Source organism: Oenanthe melanoleuca, chromosome 11, assembly GCF_029582105.1.
Source record: "Oenanthe melanoleuca isolate GR-GAL-2019-014 chromosome 11, OMel1.0, whole genome shotgun sequence".
NCBI lineage: Eukaryota > Metazoa > Chordata > Aves > Passeriformes > Muscicapidae > Oenanthe > Oenanthe melanoleuca.
The window spans coordinates 7,474,950-7,496,686 of record NC_079345.1 but is presented as its reverse complement, the minus strand read 5'-3'; the positions used below and the strand labels follow the sequence as shown (position 1 = coordinate 7,496,686).

Sequence of the window (21,737 nt, the reverse complement as noted above, 5' to 3'; positions counted from 1 at the left end):
TTTTTTTTCCTGCTGGGAAGAAGAGCAGGCGGAGAAGTCCTGCTTGCTGGCAAGGCAACGTGGCAGGGCTGGGCCAGCCTGGGGCACAGGGTCAAGCAAGACGCTCCATGCCATCCCCTGCCCTTGCTGGATTTTTGGCTCCCCTTGGGAACAAAACTATGATGGGAAGCCCAACAACAAGGAATGGGCTGGTTTGCATTGCTTGTTTATTTTATCATGGGGAGCTTAATGCAGGAACAAGGAATGGAGTCTGGGGTTAGGTCCACTGCTCCCTGTGTCCCCGGTACCGGCTGGGAGCTGAAGCTGTGCAGTTGTCTCTGCCAAGAGCTGGGGACTCAGAGAGGATATGTGAATGCAGGGAGAGGGTAGAGTGTCAGGCACCGGAATGTGTCCCCAAGTGAGATGCCACTGGCCACCTCCAGCAGGGCCTCGGAACCAGAGGGTGGAAGTCAGGGTGGTGAAAGGTGGCTGGCAGCCCTGCGTGCTTGTTTTCCAGGGCAGAAGGCCAGGGGCTCCCGTCTTGCCTTCCCCTCCTCCGGTGCTGCTGGCAGCACGCTGGGCGCTCAGCTGACAGTCACGGGGAAGGCATTAGCAAAGCAAAGGGGAGTTTCCTCGCCCCATTGCAAGAGAAGACGAGGTGTTTTACCCTGGCCCTCTTCTTGGGCAACCCTTCCCCATATCCCCCCAGCACCCACAAGAGAAGCTGGGCACAGCCTGAGGGTCTCCCCTCATCCAAACGCACAGTTAGAGTGGAAAACCAGTCCTGTGTTGAGCGCTTGCCCATCTCCACTAAACCCACCAGATCCTCCGATGGCCAGCAAGCGGTGTGCCTGTTCCCTGGTCTGTGTCCCTGGTCCCTGCCCAGTAACTGCGCACACCCGCGGCGGCCGCAGGGGTGCTCAGAGGACCACCCGCCGGTCCAGCTGCTCTGCCCGCCCGGCTCGCTGGTGTCTTGCTTCCAGGTGCTTGTTTTGGACCTTCTCAAAGTGCTGCAGCAGCTCTGTGTAGTCGATGTCGGAGGCTGCTGTTCTCTTGAAGCTGGTGCTGGGCTTGGTGTTGTCCCTGCAGGATGGGAAAAGAGAGTGAGAGCGGGAAGAGGATGGGGATGTTTGGTACTGTGAGCATCCAGCACTGGCAGCACCAAAAACTTGTACTGAAGAAGCTGAGCTCAGCAAATCCTAGTCATGCTGGTGCCTCATAAAATACCTGCAAAGACGTATTTTCTTCCTCCAAAGGTGTGAGATAGAACCCAAGAGGTCCTGGGACAAGAAGGGGACAAGGGACATCTGCATCTTGGCCCACATAGGAGGTTTAATTCCTCTGACACATATTCCCCTATATCCCAACCAATTGCAATCAAAAGCAGTGAGATAAGGATGTCAGGGCCATGTGCCTCAGTTTCCATGTCTGTTCTTTTTAGCAAGCAAAAAACATCCGGTGGCAGCAGGGACAGTCCCCAGGGATGAGCACGCATGGCTGGAGCCTCCAAATGCAGGCTCTCTAGGGTTCCAGTCATGGATACTCCTCCCTGTACTGTCTTGCTGTCCCCACGCAAGGAAGGAGGAGACACCAGCCACAGGATGCCCACGGGAAGATGGCAGGCAGCTCTGGTGGCCCTGGTATGTCCCTGGGGAAGGGGCAGCTGGGACTGGCCGGTTATGAAAGCCGGCTTCGGTGTTTGAAGGAATGTAGGTCAGAGTTAATCAGATGCTCAGGCCGTCTGACAGCTCGAAAAACCCCCACTGCCAGGGTTAGTGGGGAGAAAAAGGAGGAGGAAGCACATGCAGCCCCCTCTCCGCCCCCCCAATTAAATATCAGTGCTGGGTTGTGGGTAGGAGCTCAGCGCCGGAGGCCATGAGGGATAAAAGCCATCCCAGGGAAGCAGTTAAAAGCCAAGGAGCGACAACAGCGGCGGGAGGTTAATTCAGAAACCTGCCCATCTTGGGAGCTTTTTGTTCCCAGGGCTGCGCCAAGGCAGAGCCAGCTTTATCATCGAGCCCCCCCATTACTCATTAGCCAAGGGTTGGAAAGCAAATCCCATTGGCAGCACCCCTGGGCAGGGAGCACGAGGATCTCAGCTGGTCCCCGGGGAGATGCCGCCCTTGAACATTTCACAGATCCCCAAAGGCCAGGAGTGGGAATGGAGCAGCTATCCAGAGGCATTAGAGTGCCAGGCTCCTTTTGGGTGCTGTGAAGGCTGTCCAGGCTGCAGGGGGGATGCTTTGGCTGCCCCCCCCAGCTGCTGGAGTCTTTCTCCATAAACCTCCTTCCCAGCTCTGCTCGTTTCCATAGCGACCCCACAAGTGAAATTTTCCATCCTGGATGCCAAATGCCTGTGGATGAGGCACAGCCCTCCCAGGGTTACCAAATATAGACACAAAAAACCCCCTGAGCCAACACTCCTGGCCATGGGGACAAGGAGCAGCCACGGCCGCAGCGGAGCTGGGGGGTGAAAGGCAGAGCACGGGGCTGAGCCCGGGATCGGGGCTGAGACTGGAATGGCAGGGATGCTCAGCTGTGGGGGAACAGCTGATCCAGCCCCGATGCTGATGCTGGCCCGTCCCCCAGCACTTACGTGGTCTGCATAAGCTCTGGGTTGGGCACGCACTGGAGGCGGTGGGAGAGCAGCTGGAAGGCACTGCTCTGGGGCAGCAGCATCAGCAGGCCATAGAGAGCCTTGATCAGGTAAGGGTTGTTCTTCACATCCAGCAGCTGCAGGCGGAGATCTGGAAGAGGACACAAGAGGATGGGAAGGCAGGGAATGCATTTTATTTCCAGCTGCAATAGCAGGTTTCTCCCACCCCCTGACAGTCCTGGAGGGTCTCTAAGCCTCTGCCAGCCACCCCAAGGGGCACTTGATGGCACCCCTCTCCCCTTTCATTAACCCATCCATATTTGTGTCCCACATTGTCCAGAAGTCCCTCTCCTTGATACAGCTCCCTGGATGCAACTGGCTCCCCGGTCTGCCACTCCTGATACCCAGGCTGTCTGCCTGAGAACACACATGCAACATGGAATTGCTCCTCAGCTTCTGCAGATTTAGCAGAAATACCCACCCTGGAGCATCACACCCAGAGGGCTGAGTGACACCCTCCTGGGGACTTTCTGGAGCAGAGAGAATCCCCTCCACTTGGTTTTGAGGGTTACATGTGCTGAGCCTCAATTCTGCCCAGTAGAGGAAAAAATACCCTCTGGCTCCATCCCTCGCTATGCTCACGGCAGAAGAGTCTTCCGGAGCTCTAAATACAACTGAAGAGGCAGTCCAGGAAATGGGTCTGTGTCTCAGCATCTCACCTCCTGGTTGTCTCTTGTATCTCTAGTGTCCCCCAGTGAAGGGAGCGACTACCAGGGATGCCACTTTATGGGGGACACATCTGGCCCCCACTCTGAGATGTGTGGACTCAGGTGAGAGGGCTGGGGAACCCTTAATCAATAATTTTGGGGCATGCAAAACCATCAGAGACACATAGGTGCCTCATACATTGGGACAGTCATCCTGGGGATACAGGACAGGGTCTACAGGAGAGAGCATGACTGAGGGTCTCTTCTGCCCAGCTGCTCTAAAGCTCTTCCCTTAAATATTCCCCAATATCACCCTGGACCTATATACGTGCCCCACACAGTCCTTTCCAAGACATTTCCCAATAATCTCTGTGCCCTGACAGACCTTGAATGAGAAGCCCAGGGGCAGCAAATCAGCATAATGAGAAGTCCTCCTACAGCCACAGGTCACCCTGCAACATCCCCAGGAAGAGTCCTGGCTCCCAGTGTTACACCCCTGAGCACCTGGTCAGGCATTGCTGCATTACCCAATGGGGGACGCACATTGCTGAGTTCTGGAGAAAACATCAGCTAGTTTTTTAGGTCTTAATTCTTAATTTCTAGGGAAAAAAAAACCCTTTTTTCTTGCTAAGGGTCCCAGCAGCACCCACAATGCCACTCCATGCATCTGAGGATGGACTGACACCTTCCTCAGGCACCCCTGGAGATGCTCAGTGTGACCCAGGCCCCTCCATCCCTTCCCCCATCCCTTTTGAAGATGTCAGTGCCGCTCGCTCCCTTAACCTATATCTGGGGGCAGCGCTGCCCCCCCGTGCTGCAGCGTGCCCTTTTCCCGGCGGGCAGCTCCAGTGCTGGGCAAACCTCCCGGCAAGAAGTCTCATAACTTCTGCTCTATTTATTTGTGCGGCGGCTGCTGCCCGCGTTGGAGGCGCGGGGAGGGGGAGCACCGTGTGCCACCCCTTCCCCACCCGGCCTTTCCTCCTTACATGTGAATATGGGGCACTCGATGAGCTGCACCAGCTTGTCCACCTCGGTGAGGAAATCCACGGTGACCTCCAGATCCCCGCTGGATGTGGCTGTCAAGGATGTTACCTTGGAAAAAGGTGGCCGGGCAGCAGCAGATGGCTCGAGCGGGTGATGCCTCGTGCGGACCACGGCTTTGCCAAAGCCTCCCTGCATCCACAGCTCCTGTGGGATGCTACTGGGCAGGGAAGAGGCAGGGCTTGAATGCAGGCAGGGCTGAAAAGTCTGCAGGGTGGCCAAGGGATGATGGAGGGAGACTGATAAGCAGGCAGGTATAGGGAAGAGGCAAGCTGCCCAAAAATCTGAGAGCAGGCAGGATGAGTGCTCAAGGGAGGACGCTTGCCTGCCTTTACCCTTCTTGCCCACAGGGATAGTGCATCTCCCAGAAGGAATGCCGGTGTGCACTGGGAAGGGAAGTTGAGCGTGTTATTGAGCTTCTTCATTTGGAAAACTACTCAGGGAGGCATGGGGTTAGCTGGCAAATGAAAATAATCACTCTGCTGCAGGCAGATGGTGAGCTCACCGGGGATTGTGCCATGCTGGGCACTGCCTGCTCCTCACCAGGCCAGGAGGACAAAGCCTTCATCTTCCTGGAAGGAAGAGGATGTTGAGGAGCCTCCCCTCCTGGGCAGGGAAAGGTCAAAGCTCAGTCAGTGCACGCCTTCCTCTCTTTTCACCACAAAAAAAAGGATGACACCAGGGGAAGGGAGCTGGCACATACCCAGAACAGGCTGCCCTGCCCTGGTAATGACGGGCTGCAAGCAGGAGGCTGGGCTGGCCTGCAGGGTGACCTTGGTTACCACAGAGGGACTAAGGGCCAGCACAGGCCCCACCCTGGCAGAATTTCCCAAAAGGATACAATTTCTGGATGAGGTCGTAGGCATGCTTATAGTTCTGGGTAAGGAAGCAGAGGGACACAGTTGTCACAGGGTTGTGACACCAGGACCGGTACAGGCAGCAGAAGAGGTTACGGCTTTCCTGGGGAAAGAGAGAACCATTGGGGTTTGGTCACCACTGGGAGAACAGACATGGTATGGAAAGCCCCAGGTACCCAACACCAACCTGCCTGATAGCAAGTGCCATCAAAACACATTTCTGGACCCACCAAGTCCACCTGGCACTGGCATGAGCCTCAGCCTCAGGAGATAGAGACCAGGTGGGCTTTGGGGTGACAACATGATGACGCGGCCCTAAGGGCTGCTGTGTCCACCACTGGATGAGGGGCTGCAGGACAGTGCTGTCCCACCCAGGGGGACACCCCTGCATCACTGATTTTCAGCAGGACGAGGATGAGGAGAAATCTTCCTCCTTTCCTTCCTTAGATGTCACTGGTCCTGGTGGAAGCTGCTCAGCAAATCCTATGGGCATGTTCCTGGGAGAGACAGTTGAGGGACTGCAGGACTCTCCTCCTGCTGTCACCTGTCCCACGGCCCATGGAGGGGCAGATGGAGGGAGGCAGGAGCTGCTTGAGGGCTCAGTAAGCCCATTCCCATTCCAGGGAGAAAAGCAGGAGTTGGGCACATCCTCCAAGCCTATCCTCAGCTTCTGAAGGGTGGATGAATAAAGAGGCTGCATGAGCTCCAACGCTGGGACCTACTAGGCAGGGACTGAACAGCAAGACACACTCCCAGGTGTCTGCCAGGTCCCCACCACCCCCATTATGTCCCCTCCAGCTGCTAAGCCTGCTTCTGCTGCCCATACCGGGGTCTTCAAGTCCTTCAGTTGGTTTCTCAGCTGGAAGAGCTCGGAGGATGTCAGCAGGATGGTATTGAGGGTGTGGACCATGGTAGAGGCGAATTTGAGGTCCTCCTCCCTAAGCAGTATGTCTGCCATGGAGTGAAAGATGTTCTCTGCATTCAGAAGTAGACAAAGCTGCCTGTATATCACAGAGGAGAAAAACCAGGGGGAAGGATGATTAATGAGCACAATCAAGATTCTGATGTGAGCCTACTTCTCCAGAGAGATGCTGTGGGGCAATTAGAGGATGCAGCTATTCACACCAGGACAAGAACAAAAAACCATAGCTGGGCTAAGACACACCCCTGGTCATATTGCTTTGGAACGCCCCTGGACATACTGCTTTGGGGCCTTGCTGGCACCCAGTACTACAGCTCGTGCCACCTCAAGGTTTCGGTGTCACTTTCCAGCCTGACCAGTGAGTGTGCAGAAGTACCATTGAAGATGGCATGTGATGGCCCAGTCAGACCAGTACCCCACTGACACTGGGGAACATCCTAGTGAGTGCAGCCGGTGGGGTGGAGCAATTCCTCCAGGCATTGTGCAACCCGGCAGCCCTGGAGCCAGAAGCTGCTCTTTGAACTCCTCCATGCTTCAGCTGCCATGAGATCCGGTGCTGAGTGGCTCCAGGGGTCCAGCTGGTGAAGCTGGAAGATGTCTTTGCTCCACTGGATATCCTGCCAGCAGTGCTCTCCTCAAAACAGTGTAACCAGCACTGCGGCCCACGCTGATCTGCCTGGCTGGGTCACTGCAGGAATGTCCTGCTTAACAAACCCTGAGGCATTCCCAAGATTTTCAACATTTTTTAGTAAAAAAAAAAAAAAAAAGCAAAACCACCATCAGATTTTTTTTTCCTCCCACATTTGTTTGGATTGGGGATTTCCTGTTTTTCTCCAAGCTCTTGCCTTCCTGCTGCCCAGTGCCAGCTCGGATCCCCAGCATGGGGACTGGAGAGACACAGGGAAGCCCATCTGGCTCCTCAGCATCCCATCTTATCCTGAAACTGGAATGCTCCCTGGCTCACCACATTTCCCCATGGGCTATTAGCACTAAGGCAACCCCCAGAGCCATTCTGCTTTCCCCCAGCTCCTACCAAACACAGTTCCTCACCAGATTATCTTAGCTGGATTCAGATTTCCCCCTGCAGGCATCTCTGAGAGGATTAAGAGGCAAAACAAGGAGCAACTGCTTGGGCTGCTGGGGTGGGAGGTGCTCAGTAGCTGCCTGGTTTGGCCAGGAGATAGGAGGTACACCTGAACCTCCCCTGCCTGAAAGTCATGTTTTCAGCACCTGGGGTGAGAAGGAGGAAGGATTTGAGTTTCCAGCCCCTGCTCCTGTAAAGGACAGACCACAGGAAGACTATTTGACTATAGCTAGACTCCAAAGACCATAACCTAAAGCCTGGTGGTTTAGGGATGCAGGAGGAGAATGAAGAAACAGATCTTCCCTCCTCAAAATATGAAGGAAGAAACCCCCCATCTTCCTCCCACCTCTTCATCCTGCCAAATAATCCCTTCCCTCCTCACCCAGGCCTGGCTGCTCTCCATGGGCAGCTCCCGCATCCCGCGTGGCTGCCACCGGACAATGAGATGCTCTGTGCGGGATTTTATGTAACCCAACCCGGCGATCGTCCTGGACCCTGCTAAAATGGAACGGGCTGTGATAAATAAGCTCATTTATCCCAATTATTCTTACGTAACCAGCTGCATTCATGGGGATGAAAACGCTTCCCTGATTTCTCGCCGCTTGGACGCGGGCTGGCTGGAGGAGGGAAAGCGGTGGGAAAGTGAGGAATGGAGGGAGGAAAGGGGAAAGTAGAGGCTTTTAGTCCAGTCTGATGGAGCCAGAAGCAAATCAATAGCTCAGCGTTGCAGGCAGGATCCAGTCACTGCCAGCTGCAGCAAAGCAAGCCCAGCCTGGGTGGGACCAAGCCCAGCCCAGGAGTAAGGTGGCTCCATGCTACCCTTCTCCAGCAAGGGGGATAACAAGATGGCCCATCCTCGCCAAGCTTCCTCCAGCAGCTGTGTGGGCACTTGAACCATAGAGTGGGATGGTTTCATGTGCACTAAGAACGGATGGGTTCTCCAGGGACAAACACTGAGATAGTTTTAGTCTCAACAGTGGTTGGTGCTCCAGTACAGCTGGGACTGGCTCCAATGCTTGTGGCTGGTGGGGAGTCGGTGTTTTACACCTTCCAGACAAGAAAACTATAGCAAGAGCTTAAACAAGAAAAACAGTGCCAGGAAGCACTAAGGGCAATTCAGTGACCTCCAAAGCTCCCCCATGACAAAAAGGATGCCTTTCAGGCTCCCCCTCTGCAGGTCCTCCATGGAAAAGGAAGCCTCTCACTTTCCATAAAAAGGAGCTCTGCATTTGGCTGGTGAATGCTGTGCTCACAGTGAGCAGGGGGCTGAATGCGAGCTGCTTTCTAATTTCAGGCCTGGTTTTGATTAGTGGGGAAGGGTTGGGATTCTCCCTCCTCCTTCCGGTGGCATTGGGGAACTGGAAACTGTCGGGGTGTTAGAGCAGTAGCTGTGTGGAGACTGTTCCTCTGCTTCGAAGACGTGTCACCTCACTGGGATGCTGACCTGCTTGGGCACTGGCCCCTCCAGCTGCCCCTAGGTTCTCTGGGATCCACCAGCAGAATGAGTTTGCCAGTGCATAGCATCCTCTTATGGCAGAGACCTCAAACTCCCCTCCATGAAGCCCTTTGGTCAGCATATCCCAAAAGCAGTCCCCAAAGGAGGGGACAACTGGCTGGTCCTGCAGCTGCTGGCCACCGTGACAGCAGCCAGCAGCTGAGCCCAACTGCCAGCACTAGGCATCTGCTGGTGGGGTGGGAGGGTCCCCAGGAACTCATTCCCTGGGAGGCTTTGATAGCATGAGGGGAATGCCAGGCTGGCTGAGAGGAGGCAGGGAAAAGGGCTGAACAGAGGACAGGTGGCTCCATGTCAATGGAGTGGTTGTGGAAGGGAACAGGGCAGAGGGGATAGAGAGTGGGAGCCATACCCTTTACATGTACACACCATAAATATATCCTGGATATATACATACCATAAATATGTGTATATATATACACACACCCCTTAAATATATATATATATATATATATATATATATATATATATATCTCCCCATATATACATGATGTGATGACGGAAGGAACTGGCTAATCCCCCTGAAGCATCATTCCAGCAGGATGCCTCTCCCTGGAGCTCTCTCTGCATCCCTGTGGGTGATGTGCATCCCCTTGCCCATGGGGACCCAGAGAGTCTCCAAGGATCTCCTGGCATGAAAGAAGAGGGCAAGAAGCATCCCCAGGGAGGCAGGAGCTGCAGAGCATCACGGCACATATCGGTTATGTTATGCAGCCAGCAGCGCAGGCACATGGCAATAATGAAATGTGGTATTAAAATTTAACTCCTTAAATTAAAAGGGTTATTCAAGCCTTTCTGATGGAGCCAAGGAAAGTGGCTGCAGGCAGATGGGAAGCAGCATCCACCTGCAGTATGATGATGAGGGACACCTTGAGCAACCGTGCAGCTCCCAAGGGACCCAGCAGGACACCTCCATCCCTGCTGCAGTCACAGGACCCTGCTGACCCCTTGCATAAAGGACTCCTCAACAACACAAGGCTGGCCAAGAGAAGAGACAAAGAGGTCACCACAAGCTTTGCGTGGCCATGTCAGCCACCCTGGGGTCCCCCTGTGTCTCTGATGTAACATCCACCAAATTGCCAGCACAGCAATGTCAGTCACAATGAATTCCCATCATACTAATGGTCAGTGGGGTGGGATAAGGTATGGGAACAGGGGCAGGGAGCTGCTGCAGGGCAGAGTGCTGGAGCCCACAGGATGTTGGCGAGATGGGGTGGCTTTAGAGCCACATCTCCAATTAAGGACAAGTCCCGGCATCCCTCCCAGCCCTCTTGCTTTGACAACTCGATGCCTGGAAACCAGCTAATCTAAACATCATCATTTCAGGGAGCTGTTGGAGTTCCCATCCTGCTCGCTCGTTCCTTTAACCACTTCAGCCCCGTCTCCTGCCCTGAGCACCATGCAGGAACAGGGTGGTGGGGGCTCAGGCCAGATCAATGCTTGCTTGAAGAGGGTGAACATTTGTTTTTCCCTAAAATCTAAAAAATCCAGTCTCAGTGCAGAATCATTTCCTCTGGGATCTGTGAGGTGCCAGGGGGAAACACTGCTCCCATCCTGTTGCCTGGCCATGCTGAGCACCACCCCGCTGTGTTCAATTAAGCAGGTGCTTCTTCATTAAGCACTAGTGATTTGCTTTATTAGCTTTGGGCTAATAGACACGGGGCCCCAGCAGGGAGAGGATCATGTCTTGTCCCACTTCCAGCAACTGGGACAGAGCCTGAGCTGTGGAAGGAGCTGTATGAGGCCTGGGAGTGATGCTCTGAGGGGTTCTGCTCCACTTTTCTGCTCATGGGTCTCAAAGCAACTTCCACAGCTGTGAGGAGGGCAGAGTCCCTCCATACTTCCTCCCAACCCTCTTCCTCTGTTCCCTTCCTCTCTCTCCCAAAGGCTTTTCCCCACCCTTCCTCCACACCCCAGGCTCCTCAGCAGATGCCCTGGCTTAACCCACCTAACCAGGGAATCCACAGCCTCTGTGATACCCACAGCCCATCCCCCTGAAATTCTCCTGCCAGGAAAAGCAGCATCCCCAGTCTGGCCCAGCAGCTGGGATCCTTTAGGAATTTGCAGAGGAAGCATAGATAAAATTAGGATGGGAAGAGGAGAAGGAGAGGAGAGCAAATGGGGAAGGCTGGAGGATGTAATAGTCCCATCCTTTCCCTCCACATCAGCAAAGAAAATCCCAGTCCTCCATTTTAATCCCCCCCTTTCCTGAATCCAGGCTCCAGAGCTGCTCCTCTGGGCAAGGGAAACCATGGCAACCCCAGCAGCTCCTGCTTTACAAAATTCATAGCATTTTATGTAAGGGATTTTGAAGGGTTTGCGAGGTTTGGGAGCAGGGGAGCTCCTTCTGCAGAAGGCAGATCTGGGGAGGAGAAAGACCCTCATCAGGTTTGGTTTCTTGGAACGGTTATCAAGCTCCCCAGGGCAACTTAGCAAAAGCTGCAGACCAGAGATGTGCATATCCTGGGAGGAGATGTGTGGATCTGGGAGGAAATGTGTGGATTCTGGGAGGAGAAGTGTGGATCTGGGAGGAGATGTGTAGATCTCGGAAAGCTGGAGGAGACAAGCCCTGTGATGCCTTTGCTTGAAAAGGGAAAGGTGCAGAGTGTTTCACTGCAAACAAGAAAACCCTCCCACGGAGCGTCTGCTTGGCAGCAGCGTCAGTGTGACAACTGCCGACGGAGCCGCGGTGCCAGCTCAGCGCTGGGCTGCGGCCGCCCCAGCGTCAGGCGCTCCCCAGGGATCCCTGGGGATCCCCAGAGCAACCCAGACGGATGCCTGAGAGGAACACAGCACAAATGTACATTAGTATTTCAGGCCAGCTTCAACTGGTGAAACAGCATCTTGATCCTGCAGAGCCTCAGCCTGTGGCTTCTGCTCCTCCTGATGCTCCCCTGTCCTGGCTGGCAGGATGGCTGCCCCGCTGCCCACTAAAGCTGATAGTCCAGCCTGAAGCTGGGCACATCCACCTTGACTCGTGATGAACCCAGCCCTGTTCTCACCTTGGACATGCCTGGAGAACAGCGCCCTTCAATGAAATCACCTTGAGTTCTCCAAGCAGATATCCAACACCTGTGGACATTTTTATGATCAGTGAGATACCCATAGCTCTGTACCAAACAGGAGAGGGAAACAGGACTGCAGTAAGGAGAAGGGAGAGTAACATCCTTTGGAATGGGCCAGAAGCTAAAAGACAACTACATTTGGAAACTCAGCCCAAGATATGGACCACTTTTGAATATGACAGCTCCTCCAAGATGAAGCCCATGACAGACATGACAGACAACCAGCACCAGTCTCCAGCTGCTCAAGCTGGTGTGTGCCAGGAGTTTCCTTGAGGAAACTTTACAGTGACTTATGCATAAAGCTATCCTGCCCATAGAATTCTGGAATGGTTTGGCTTGGAAGGGATCTTAAAAACCATCTCATTCCAACTCCCCTGCCATTGGCATGGACACCTTCCACTCGACCAGACTGCTCCAAGCCCCATCCAACCTGGCCTTGAGCACCTGCACTGATGAGTGACTGACTGCAAAGCTTACAAAATCCTGTAGGAACATTTGAGCATCAACAAAAGGCACACCTGAAAAACAGGCAAACCTCCCCTTCCAAACCCTCCAGGAAAGCAAAGAATTACCTCCCCAAAGCACTTCTTTTTCAACTTTTAAACTTGCCAGTGACTCGATGGTAAAATGGATGGCAAATGCAAGTCTTGCCCTGGGCTCTTGGGGCTTCAAGCCCCAGGCAGGAGGCACAAGCAGCAGCATTAGAGCATGTGCCTGGCTCCAGCCACCACCTCAGCTGAGAGGAACAACTCACGTTAAACTGAGCCCTCCAGAGCCTGTCCTCAGAGGGGCACTTACACTGGGCACTGATGTTTTCAAGCAAGCTCTGTTGGGAAGGGGAGGAAGGGTATGGGCTGGCTTGGGAGTGGGGGAGAACTGTAGAGCAGCAGCAGATCCTTCCTTCGAGACGTCCGCTTCCCTTTCAGGCTGACAGCTGTGGCCTAATTTTCAAGAAAACTGACAAGCGCCTTATTTCTCCCCCCATAATTTCTCATCACTGCAAATAAAATAGGTTAAAGGAGCGGGTGCAAAGCTGTGGCAACAGGAGTTGGGAGAGGCTGATCCTGTTCAGGGCATGCACAGCTTGTACAGAGATGGGAGCTGCAGTCCCTGCTCACTCCTCCCCATCACTCTGCTTTAAGATGAAGAAATAAAAGTGCTTTTGTTCCTAAAAGCATGGCCAAGGAGCAGGTTGCTGTCGTTGAGGTGGATGAGCCTTTGGATCCTCACTTAGGGAAGGCAAATTTGGTGGCAAATGGCCCTGCTGGCTATCTCTAAACCTCTGAAAGCAGAGAGATAGGCTACAGCAGGAATACACTCTGTGTTTGAGGGTGAAGCTTTCCAGAACGAAGGAAAAAAGGGACTGGGAAGAGGTGGCAGCGTCCCATGGCTCAGGGATAAGTGTACCCTGGGATGGGAGGTGAAGCTGATTTGTCTCTTCTGCCAAAACTCGAGCACATCTTGGAAGGAGGTGACTGTAACTCAGTGAGCCCTGCTGCACTTCTTACTCAAGTGTCAGCTGAAAAAATACCCCATTTATGCCATGGTTTAGACACCCCAGATGCTCTTTCAGCTTTAGTACCAGGCTTGCCTCCATGTCCACTGCCTCTCAGCATTGCACTGGATCACAATGCCTGCCCTGCCTTCTGAGCCAGGATCCCTGGAGGGATCCCAATGAGGGAAGCAGCCTGAGAAGCCTTGTTCCCTCAAACCCTTCAAGTCCCATAGATGCATGAGAGGGGAGCAGATGGATGCTCCCTGCCCTGCCAGGACCCTAAGAGAGCAACCAGTGCTATGAAGGGACCAGCTCCAGGTACAGCTGAACATGAGGAGCAGCTCAAGCACTAAGGGAAGGAGCAATGAATGGCAGGAACTCCAACCAAGGTGGCTTTTGCACAGCTCTATGCTTTCAGTGGGGAGTTAAAGATGTCCCATCCAGAGATATCTTATCGAGGACATCCCATCCTGGGAGGAGAGTGCCCAGCTGGACCCACTGGCTGAGGTGAGCTCTTCTCAGTCTTTAACTGAGTGTCCCCTGTGCTCGGGGGATAACTGAGCAAGATCCCAAGACAGGTGGGGGAAAAACAGGTTACTCAGCCTGATTTCCTGTCCTGGTCCTTCTCTCCACAAAGATGAATAAACTGAGTTGTCACAGCTGCAGAGCCGGAGAAGGAAGCACCATCAGAACACCTGAGTCCCAACAAACAGGATCAGACAGGTTAAGCTGCTTTCCCCCCACGATGAAGGTCCTCACCCCATCAGCCAGCTAAAGAAAATTTGGGAGACACTTTGGAAGCTGCTTGCGCTGAATCCCTGCTCTGCAGAATATGACAGTCAGCAAGCAAGGAAGCTGTGGGCTCCTCTCCCCTCTGTCCAGTTTGCCTTCTCCCAGCTCCCTCCTTTCACAGCATTCCTGCTGTGATCCTAAGGAAAGTGCTGGCAGGAAGCAGATATCCCTACCTGGGAACCTGCCCTTTGAAGAAACTTGGCCATTTTGTGAGGATTTTCCTCTCCTACGCACATTTCCCCTTCCTCCCCTCCACCCTCTCACTGACCCAAATTAGTCCCAGCCCACGCCGGCACTGCTGCTCACATGTGATTCCCATTTTTCTACAGGAAAATCCATCAAATCCTTCCAAGCAACTCCAAGCACGGCTGGTCCTGGAGCAGCTTTGTGGGTTAGCACAGCAAACTCATTTCCAGAACCAGCTCATCCATTCCCTGCAGGTCAGTGGAGGCATCTCCTGTTCTTCCCTAGGGGTACAGCCCCAGGAGGGAGCTGGCCAGGACTGGCCCAGCTCCTGCTTTCCCAGCAGGGATAATCCTTTGACAGGGCAACCAGGCTCCTCCCTTGTGAAGGTCACGCTGTTGGTGACTGCTGGTGCTTCTGACTACAGAGCCAACCTCTACCCTGGAGGAAACTGGCTCCTACTTCATGGGGCTGGGAGGATATCAGAGAGCTCAGAATTATGTACCAGAGCCTCACTGAATTAAGACTTCAATAACCACATGCTCCTGTGGGCTTGTGGAGCCACTGTGCAATGTAAAAGAGGCAGTTTGAGAGCTGGGGTACAGTGGGGTCCAAAATCCCGTAAGAGCCTGACAGGAGTCCGGAGGGCGTTCACAGTGCAAGCCTGGGGCAGAGGAAGAATGCAGGAAAGCAGAGCCTGTTTGCCACCACATCATTTTGCCACCACATCACTGTAACACTGTTCTGGATCTCAGGCATGCTGGGGAGAGGAGGTTTTGGGGAGCAGGGAAAGTTAAAGGGAGGCACAGAGGAATGGACTGGAGATGAGCTAGGAGAAGCCCACTGACCTCTGCAGAACTGGGCATGTTCACTACCCTGCTCCATCACCCTGTGCCTGGCCAGGGCCTTGGGTGGGAGGGAGTCCCTTTTCCTTCTTTGCAAATGGGGAAAAAAAAAAAAAAAAACCGAACTAAAAAGCTTTCTCCGGTTGCTCCTCTCAGCCAGGCATGAGGAGGGGGATGGCGAGTGCACAGTTCATTAAAGCCGGAGGGCAGGCGGCCAGCGAGCATCCTGGCAGGCAGAGCAGTGGATTTTCGCAGGCTCGCTGCCTCCTGACACAGAAGCTTCCCTTGTAGCACTCACAGCTGTTTGGATTTTACCCGAGTTCATATCACAGTTTATCAAAGAGGCTCCATTTTTTTCCCTTTCATTTTTTTTTGCACTTTGCTGAGTACAAGCCAAATGGTTCCCGCAAAAACAAATGCAGGTTTTGTTCTGCATTGCAGTGGCATGGAGGGTGGGAGAGAGGAAGAGGTGACACGTGTCTCCCCTCCAGCCCTGATTCACTTGTAGAGGGATTTTCAGGGCATTGGTTTGGCAATGGGAGATGGAGGGGGCACAGTGGCATCAGTACATCCAAAGGAAGGAGCAAGAGTGGATCCTGCCTCCCAGCACTGGGTGCCTCTAGATCATCAGGAGGCATTGGGGTGCTTGGCCAAGGAAAATGTGTGTCCAGAGGAGCTCAAGAGCATCCAGGCCTGGGAGAAGAGGAGGATTTTGGTTAGCCCCATCTCCTGAGCCTCTTCCAGTGAGGGGCTGGGAAGTGAGGCCAGCACAGCAGGAGGAAAGGACAAAGTTAAGGATGAGGTGGGAGCCAGGATGGGGCTGGGGGGACACTGGCTCACTGCAGTATAGAGGCATCCTGTGGTTGTGGGACCCCCTTATTACCAAAACAAACACCCACTGGCTCTGTACAGGATCCCCAGTGCATCCCTTGCTATCCAAACTTGTGGCTATACCCCCATCCCACTCCCTCCAGACAGCCCTGCTCACTGGGATGCTGGCAGGCAGCCCTTCCCTTCCCACTCTCCCAGATGGAGAGCACAGCCCTAGGAATGCCAGGCAGGCCAGTCAAAAGTGATTTAACATGCACCTCACTGCTGCCCTGCCAAGAGCATCAAGGGATGTCTGTGTTCCACACTCCTCCAGCCCTCTGCTCACCTCCTCTCTGATTCCTTATACTGGTTAGCAGCTTCAGGACCTTGTGCCTTTTTCACTACTTTTTCTGGAGAAACTGGTGTTGTACAGTCAGTCCCAGCCTCTCAGAGGCAGAAGAACCATGTCATGCCCGAAAAGAGGAACTGGCCACCCCTGCCCCAAGGGCATAATGAACAGCCCTTCATGCACCCAGTGTGACCTGCCAGTGTTTGTCCTCAGCTCTGTCCTCCTCATTATCCAGCTCTCCACTGGCCTCATCCCAGCAGGGCTTTGAGATCTCAAGAACAGTCAGAATTTCCAGTCAGGTGAACTTTTCCCATCTGTGGGAACTATAAATCTGTGGCCCCATCACGAGACTTGGGATTTTCCAGCTCTCCACTTAATGCCATAAATTGGCTGAAAAAACTTATATGCTCCAGCCTATGTCTTCCAGAGTGGATGGAGAACAAGCCAGTCCTCCTGGCCAGCCCCCACAGGGTTCAAGCGTACCCCAAAAGGCCAAGGACCATCCCCAGTCAAATGGACAAGTCCCACCAGGTGCATCACATGTGAGGTGGTTGAAAAGTCATGCCAGGGCCTCTTCCAAGCAGATTAACCTCAGAAAAACACCCTGTGAGAAGGTGCCAGGCAGTGGGGAGGTTTGCTTAACAGCTCTATAAAACAAGCTGAGACAACCCCTGCGTGCGGGCCCTGCCTGGGGAGCAAAGTGCCACTGCTCTTCGAGTAAATGGCCTTGCTGGGCTTCAAAGTTAAGCCCTGCACTTCAAAGCATCCACACATGACATGCATAGGGATGTCTCCAGCCACTCAAGCACATCCCATACCCTGAAGGGTTCATTTACTGTGGCAAGGTACATCAGCCATGAATGTCTGAGCTGTTCCATCTCAGAGAGCAGCAAAAAGCTGGCTGCTTTGGTGCTAAGCTTGACTTAACCAGCTGAACCAGCTTCTGGAGCTCAGACTGACCCTGGAGACAGCACAGGAACTGCACAACCAGCCCTGGAGAGGTACAAGAGGGTAGAAAACAGCTCCTTGCAAGGACAGCCAGTCCCATCCTCACACTGTGCTCTGAGCAGCAACACTGATGTCTCTGCAGTAGGGCTCACCCCCTCCCTTAATCCCCCCATCCCATAGCGCTGGTACCAACCAACAGGCATTAAATCCCGCCTGTAAATCTCGCTGTGAGCTGAGAAGCTCGGTGCTGCTCTGCTGCCTGCCCCCTGACCGGCCAAGCAGCTTTCCCTCCACAGGGTTCCTGCCTGGAGGACAGCCCTGCTGCTCCAAGGAGCCATGTGATGCTTTGGAAGCTCCTCCGCATTTTTCTGGCTGCTCCAAGCAAGAGGCCAGCAGCTGAATGGGAATATTTGCCTCTTGCTTAAGGGCTCTGTTGAATCCAGGATGGGGCCACGTGCCAGCCAGGGCAATTAGTAAAAAGGGTGGAAGGCCTCAGATCTGCTTATCAAGGTGGGAGGTAACAGTGATACTCCTGCCTCTGACAACACTTTGGGAGGAACGTTTGAGTGCAAACATGCCTGGCTTGAGAGGAGAAGGAAGCACTTGGTATTCTTAGTTTTGAAGGCAGACTAATTTTACTGGCTTCCAGCCTAAAAAAGGTCACAAGTGACAGTAAGAGAGAACCAACCCCCAAAGGAAGCTTGTCAGCTGCAATGCAGAGAACTGATGCCAAGCCAAAAAAATTTGGAAGAGATAATGGGAGCAAGTTTCCCTCTTTCCTCCAGGGGAGAGGAGTGGGACAGCATGAGACTCTGTGGGATTTGTACCACTGGAATCCCATGGCAACTCCTTTGCCCGGACATTCATGAGGCATCTGAACAGCTTTGAAGAGCCTTCTCCTGGATGCTGCTCCTCCCTTCTCACAGATCATAGATGACAGGGAGTTGAAAGGGACCCACAAGGACCATCATGTCCAACTCCTCCTGCTGGGGCTCAGCCTGGCATGTGAGCTCCACCAGAGCCATAGGCTTTCTCTCAGTGAGGTCTGCTTGGGTTGAGGGGATCCTAATCCTAAAGCCCTTGGCACAGATGAGGCATCACAGCATGGCTTGACGGGCACTGGATCCGACTCAGAAAGGCAGCAGACTGATCTATCTCTTGGATGCACAAACAGTGCTGGCAGAGGGACCATGTGCCAGTGTTGGGTTATCCCCCAGCCTGGTAGTCACAGAGAAAGAAGAAATTCTCTGGATACTTCCTTATTAGTGACAGATGTTTTTGGAGCTGTTCTCCTGTTATTTTGAAGGAAGTTCGTGTTTCCACTTAGCTCCACCCTGTCTTCTCTGGCAAAGCATCTTGAGGTACCTACCTTGGGACTGGGGTTACTGATGGCAAGACCCCCCCATCACAGCCCCTATATCTCTGCCTGAGATAGGCTTGGAGGGCGAATGGTGCCAGTGAGGACTGCAGGTACTTCTCCCACCCATTTCCCAGCATCAGGCAGGCTCTGGAGCAGTTCTATGTGTCTTGGGGACCACATGTCCTTACAGAGCAAGAGATGGTCCCATCTCCTGCAGAGATCACTAGTCAAACCCACTTCCACTCTCAAGCACACAATGTACCATAACCTCCATCTCTGGGACTCTGAGGACATATCAGGAGAGTGGCTAAAGTCCTTTCAGAGTCAGCAACCAAGCATGAACAAACTTGAGTTGGATTAGAAATAAACTACCTTTAATCACAGATCCCCTACATGACCTCACAGACCTTTGAATTTGCCCACCAGCAATGTGACAGGGAAAACTGCTGTGCTGTGCTTTACTAAAACCCCTGCCCTCCATTTCCCTTTCCTGTGAACACTAATCCTTCAGCTGGAAATCACTGCCTAAACATAACAGGTCTATTTTCCTTCCCTGTTTCAGTGCTCCCAGGCCAGCCCGGGAAAGAGGCAGCAGTGGTCCTGGACCACACTTTAGCAGATGCTGCCCCAGTCTCTCAAGCATCCCCCTTGTGCAGTCCAGCTCAGGATGAAATATCACCAGCATCTCTTAAGTCAAATATGAGGCTGGCTTCTCACCCTGCTGTGCAAAACAGCTGAGCTGGCTTGTGGACAGGGGAGAGATGTAACGTGGGAACGCGCATACGGCTTCAATTTGAAAAGTGGCTAAAAATAGCTCCCTGAGGCTCCCACGTTCACTGAGTCTCTCCAGCTAGAGATCAATCTTTGCCAGAGAGTCCTGTAGAAGTTTTCTCCTCTATTCTCATCTTGCTTTTTCTGGAAGCAGTAGAGATAGTTTACACCAGTCTTTTACCTGCCATCAGTAGGTTTCAGAGTTAATCACTGGTACCTGAGGGCATGGCTCACTCTCCCAGAACCACCACTTTGGCTCCAGTCCTGCATCTACCCTATATAAGCAACAACGTGACTTGACAAAGGACAGACTAATCTATTTTTTAAATTTTTTTTCGCTTTACCAGATCTTTTGGGGCATGAGTCACTGTAAAAAGCCTCAGCTTGTTGAGCTGCTGTAGCCAGTCCCACCGCACCTCTGGCTGGCTGCTGGGAAAGCTAGGCCTGCCAGCCAAAGCTCCTCCTGCCAGAGCCAGAGGGAAAAAGTTAGAGGTGGCCACGGTACAGGAGAGCTTTTAAATAGGACTCCGCCCAGGCTCACTGTCACTCTCGTTACCCTGCTTCCCTAACACAGCATGAGGCCACTTCCCTGCCAAGGCTGGCTTATCCTGGGGGCTGTGCTGACTGGGGAGAGGAGAGTGGACACTGTGAGGGGGATATTGTCTCTGGGATGAATCCAGACTTGGGCAATAATTGCTGCCCAAGCAGATACAACTCCACACCCAGATAAGCTTTGCAAATTTTGGGAACTCTGCATGCTGTATTTTCCCACTGCAGTGATGGGACCCCTTCATGAATACCTAGCACACTCCTGTGCCTTTGGAGAGGTGGCTCTCTTCTCCCACAGAAGCATGGGTTGTAGCTCATGCTCTGCCCCTGTTCATTTTGATGCCACATCCCTGAAAGCAAGGGAGGAAAACCCAGAGTTTGCTAGCTGCTTCCACCAACCTCCTCGCCTCGACCATTAACCCTGCTATTTCTCAGCAAACTGAGGAATGGATATCCCTTGACCCAGATTTTATTGCAATAAAGATGACTCCCTGCCAGCTGCCACGACACTTGGCATTCCAGCCTTCACAACATTTGGCTCTCCAGCCTCTGACACAGCTCCTTAAAAAGCTGAAGCAAAATCTACCAACTCTACGCATTGAAACACATGGCTTTGGATGGGCAAGCTACTGCCAAGCTGGCTGAAGGAATTCACTCAGCTTGGCATTCTGAGTGCTCTGTCTTCGTGCTCCGGCTGGTCTAGCTGTTTCTTAACGAAACAGGCTCTGACAACACTGTTTAATAAGGAGCCACTTTGCCTCCGGGGATGGGAGAGAGAAATATGGTGCCTTGACATGTGAAAGGCAAACCCCGTTTGCTCCAAAACCGCTTGTTGGAGAGCAAGGGAAGACTGAGGAAATGGTTTTGGCTCTGAGCAAATCTAGTACTTGGGCTGCTTGACTCTGCCATCCCTGTCCCACCCTGAGTCCCAGGGGTGCTCAGGGGCTTCAGTGAGGTTGGTGGGGTGCTCTGACCTGATGATGAAGGCTCCTCTGGCTTCCAGGAGTTTCCGTTCACTGCTGAAGCGCTTGAGCAGGTTGATCATGAACTTATAGAAGTAGGAGTTCATGGTGGGGGTAGAGGGTGAGCACTCCAGGCCTTTTGTACCTGGGGAGGCAAGGGGAGAGCAAATTAGAGCTGCCAGGGCCCTGCTGCCAAAGCCTTGATGAGAGAGCAGACGCCCAAAACATGATCACAGAACTGAGAAGATGAGGACAGAGGCAAGGGAAGATTTGCAAGCCTCATATAACCACATCTAGTTGGTTCAAGCAGAGGCAGCCCTGTCTTAGCTCTCTCCAGCCCAAGGGAAAGCTTATGGTGGTCGCAGCCCTGGAAGCAGCACCTGGGGTTAAAATGGGATTTTTGGGAGTTCATCCCAGAGCTATTCAGCTCCAGTAGCTGCTAGCAGAAGGAGTGCCTGAGGCTCTACATTGAGCCAACCCCATTTCCTCAGATACGGCATGTACACTCATCCCAAAACCACGAAATTGCTGGTGAGTTGAAGATCCTGTAATCCAGCCCCATAAACCACAGATGCCCCCAGCCCAGTAGTGGCAGACACACACTTTCAGCCCCGGGCCATGGCACGGACCCCAGTTTACACTTGGTGATGAGTTTTTCCCTGAGCAGAAGCCACTTGGTGCAAGTGTCATATACAACCTGCCCAGGGCTAGCATAAAGTACTTATCAAACAAAAGTAAAAAAACCTAGTAGAGTACTACTACAGCAGAGCACTAAGCTTAGGGATTGTCGTGGTCTGAGATTCTTAGCAGGGAGGGCAGCAAAAGGGGAAGCTCCTAGCTCAGGGAAATATCCCTTCCAAACACAAGAGCAGGGAGCTGGCAGGTAAAGATTGCTTTTCCCACAGTGAA

At 53.2% G+C, this 21,737-nt stretch overlaps 1 protein-coding gene across 1 annotated transcript in view; it reads right to left on the bottom strand.

Moving 5' to 3' along the window:
- Positions 1-189: 189 nt before the first annotated feature.
- VAC14 (VAC14 component of PIKFYVE complex) overlaps positions 190-21,737 on the bottom strand; it is a 58,469-nt gene continuing 36,921 nt past the window's right edge. The window contains exons 14-19 of the mRNA XM_056500707.1: positions 20,841-20,973; positions 6,007-6,181; positions 5,165-5,283; positions 4,269-4,348; positions 2,576-2,726; positions 190-1,062 (exon numbers count right to left, since the gene is read on the bottom strand). Coding sequence (XP_056356682.1) covers positions 900-1,062; positions 2,576-2,726; positions 4,269-4,348; positions 5,165-5,283; positions 6,007-6,181; positions 20,841-20,973 — 821 coding nt within the window. The 3' untranslated portion in view covers positions 190-899. The remainder of the gene's footprint in view (positions 1,063-2,575; positions 2,727-4,268; positions 4,349-5,164; positions 5,284-6,006; positions 6,182-20,840; positions 20,974-21,737) is intronic.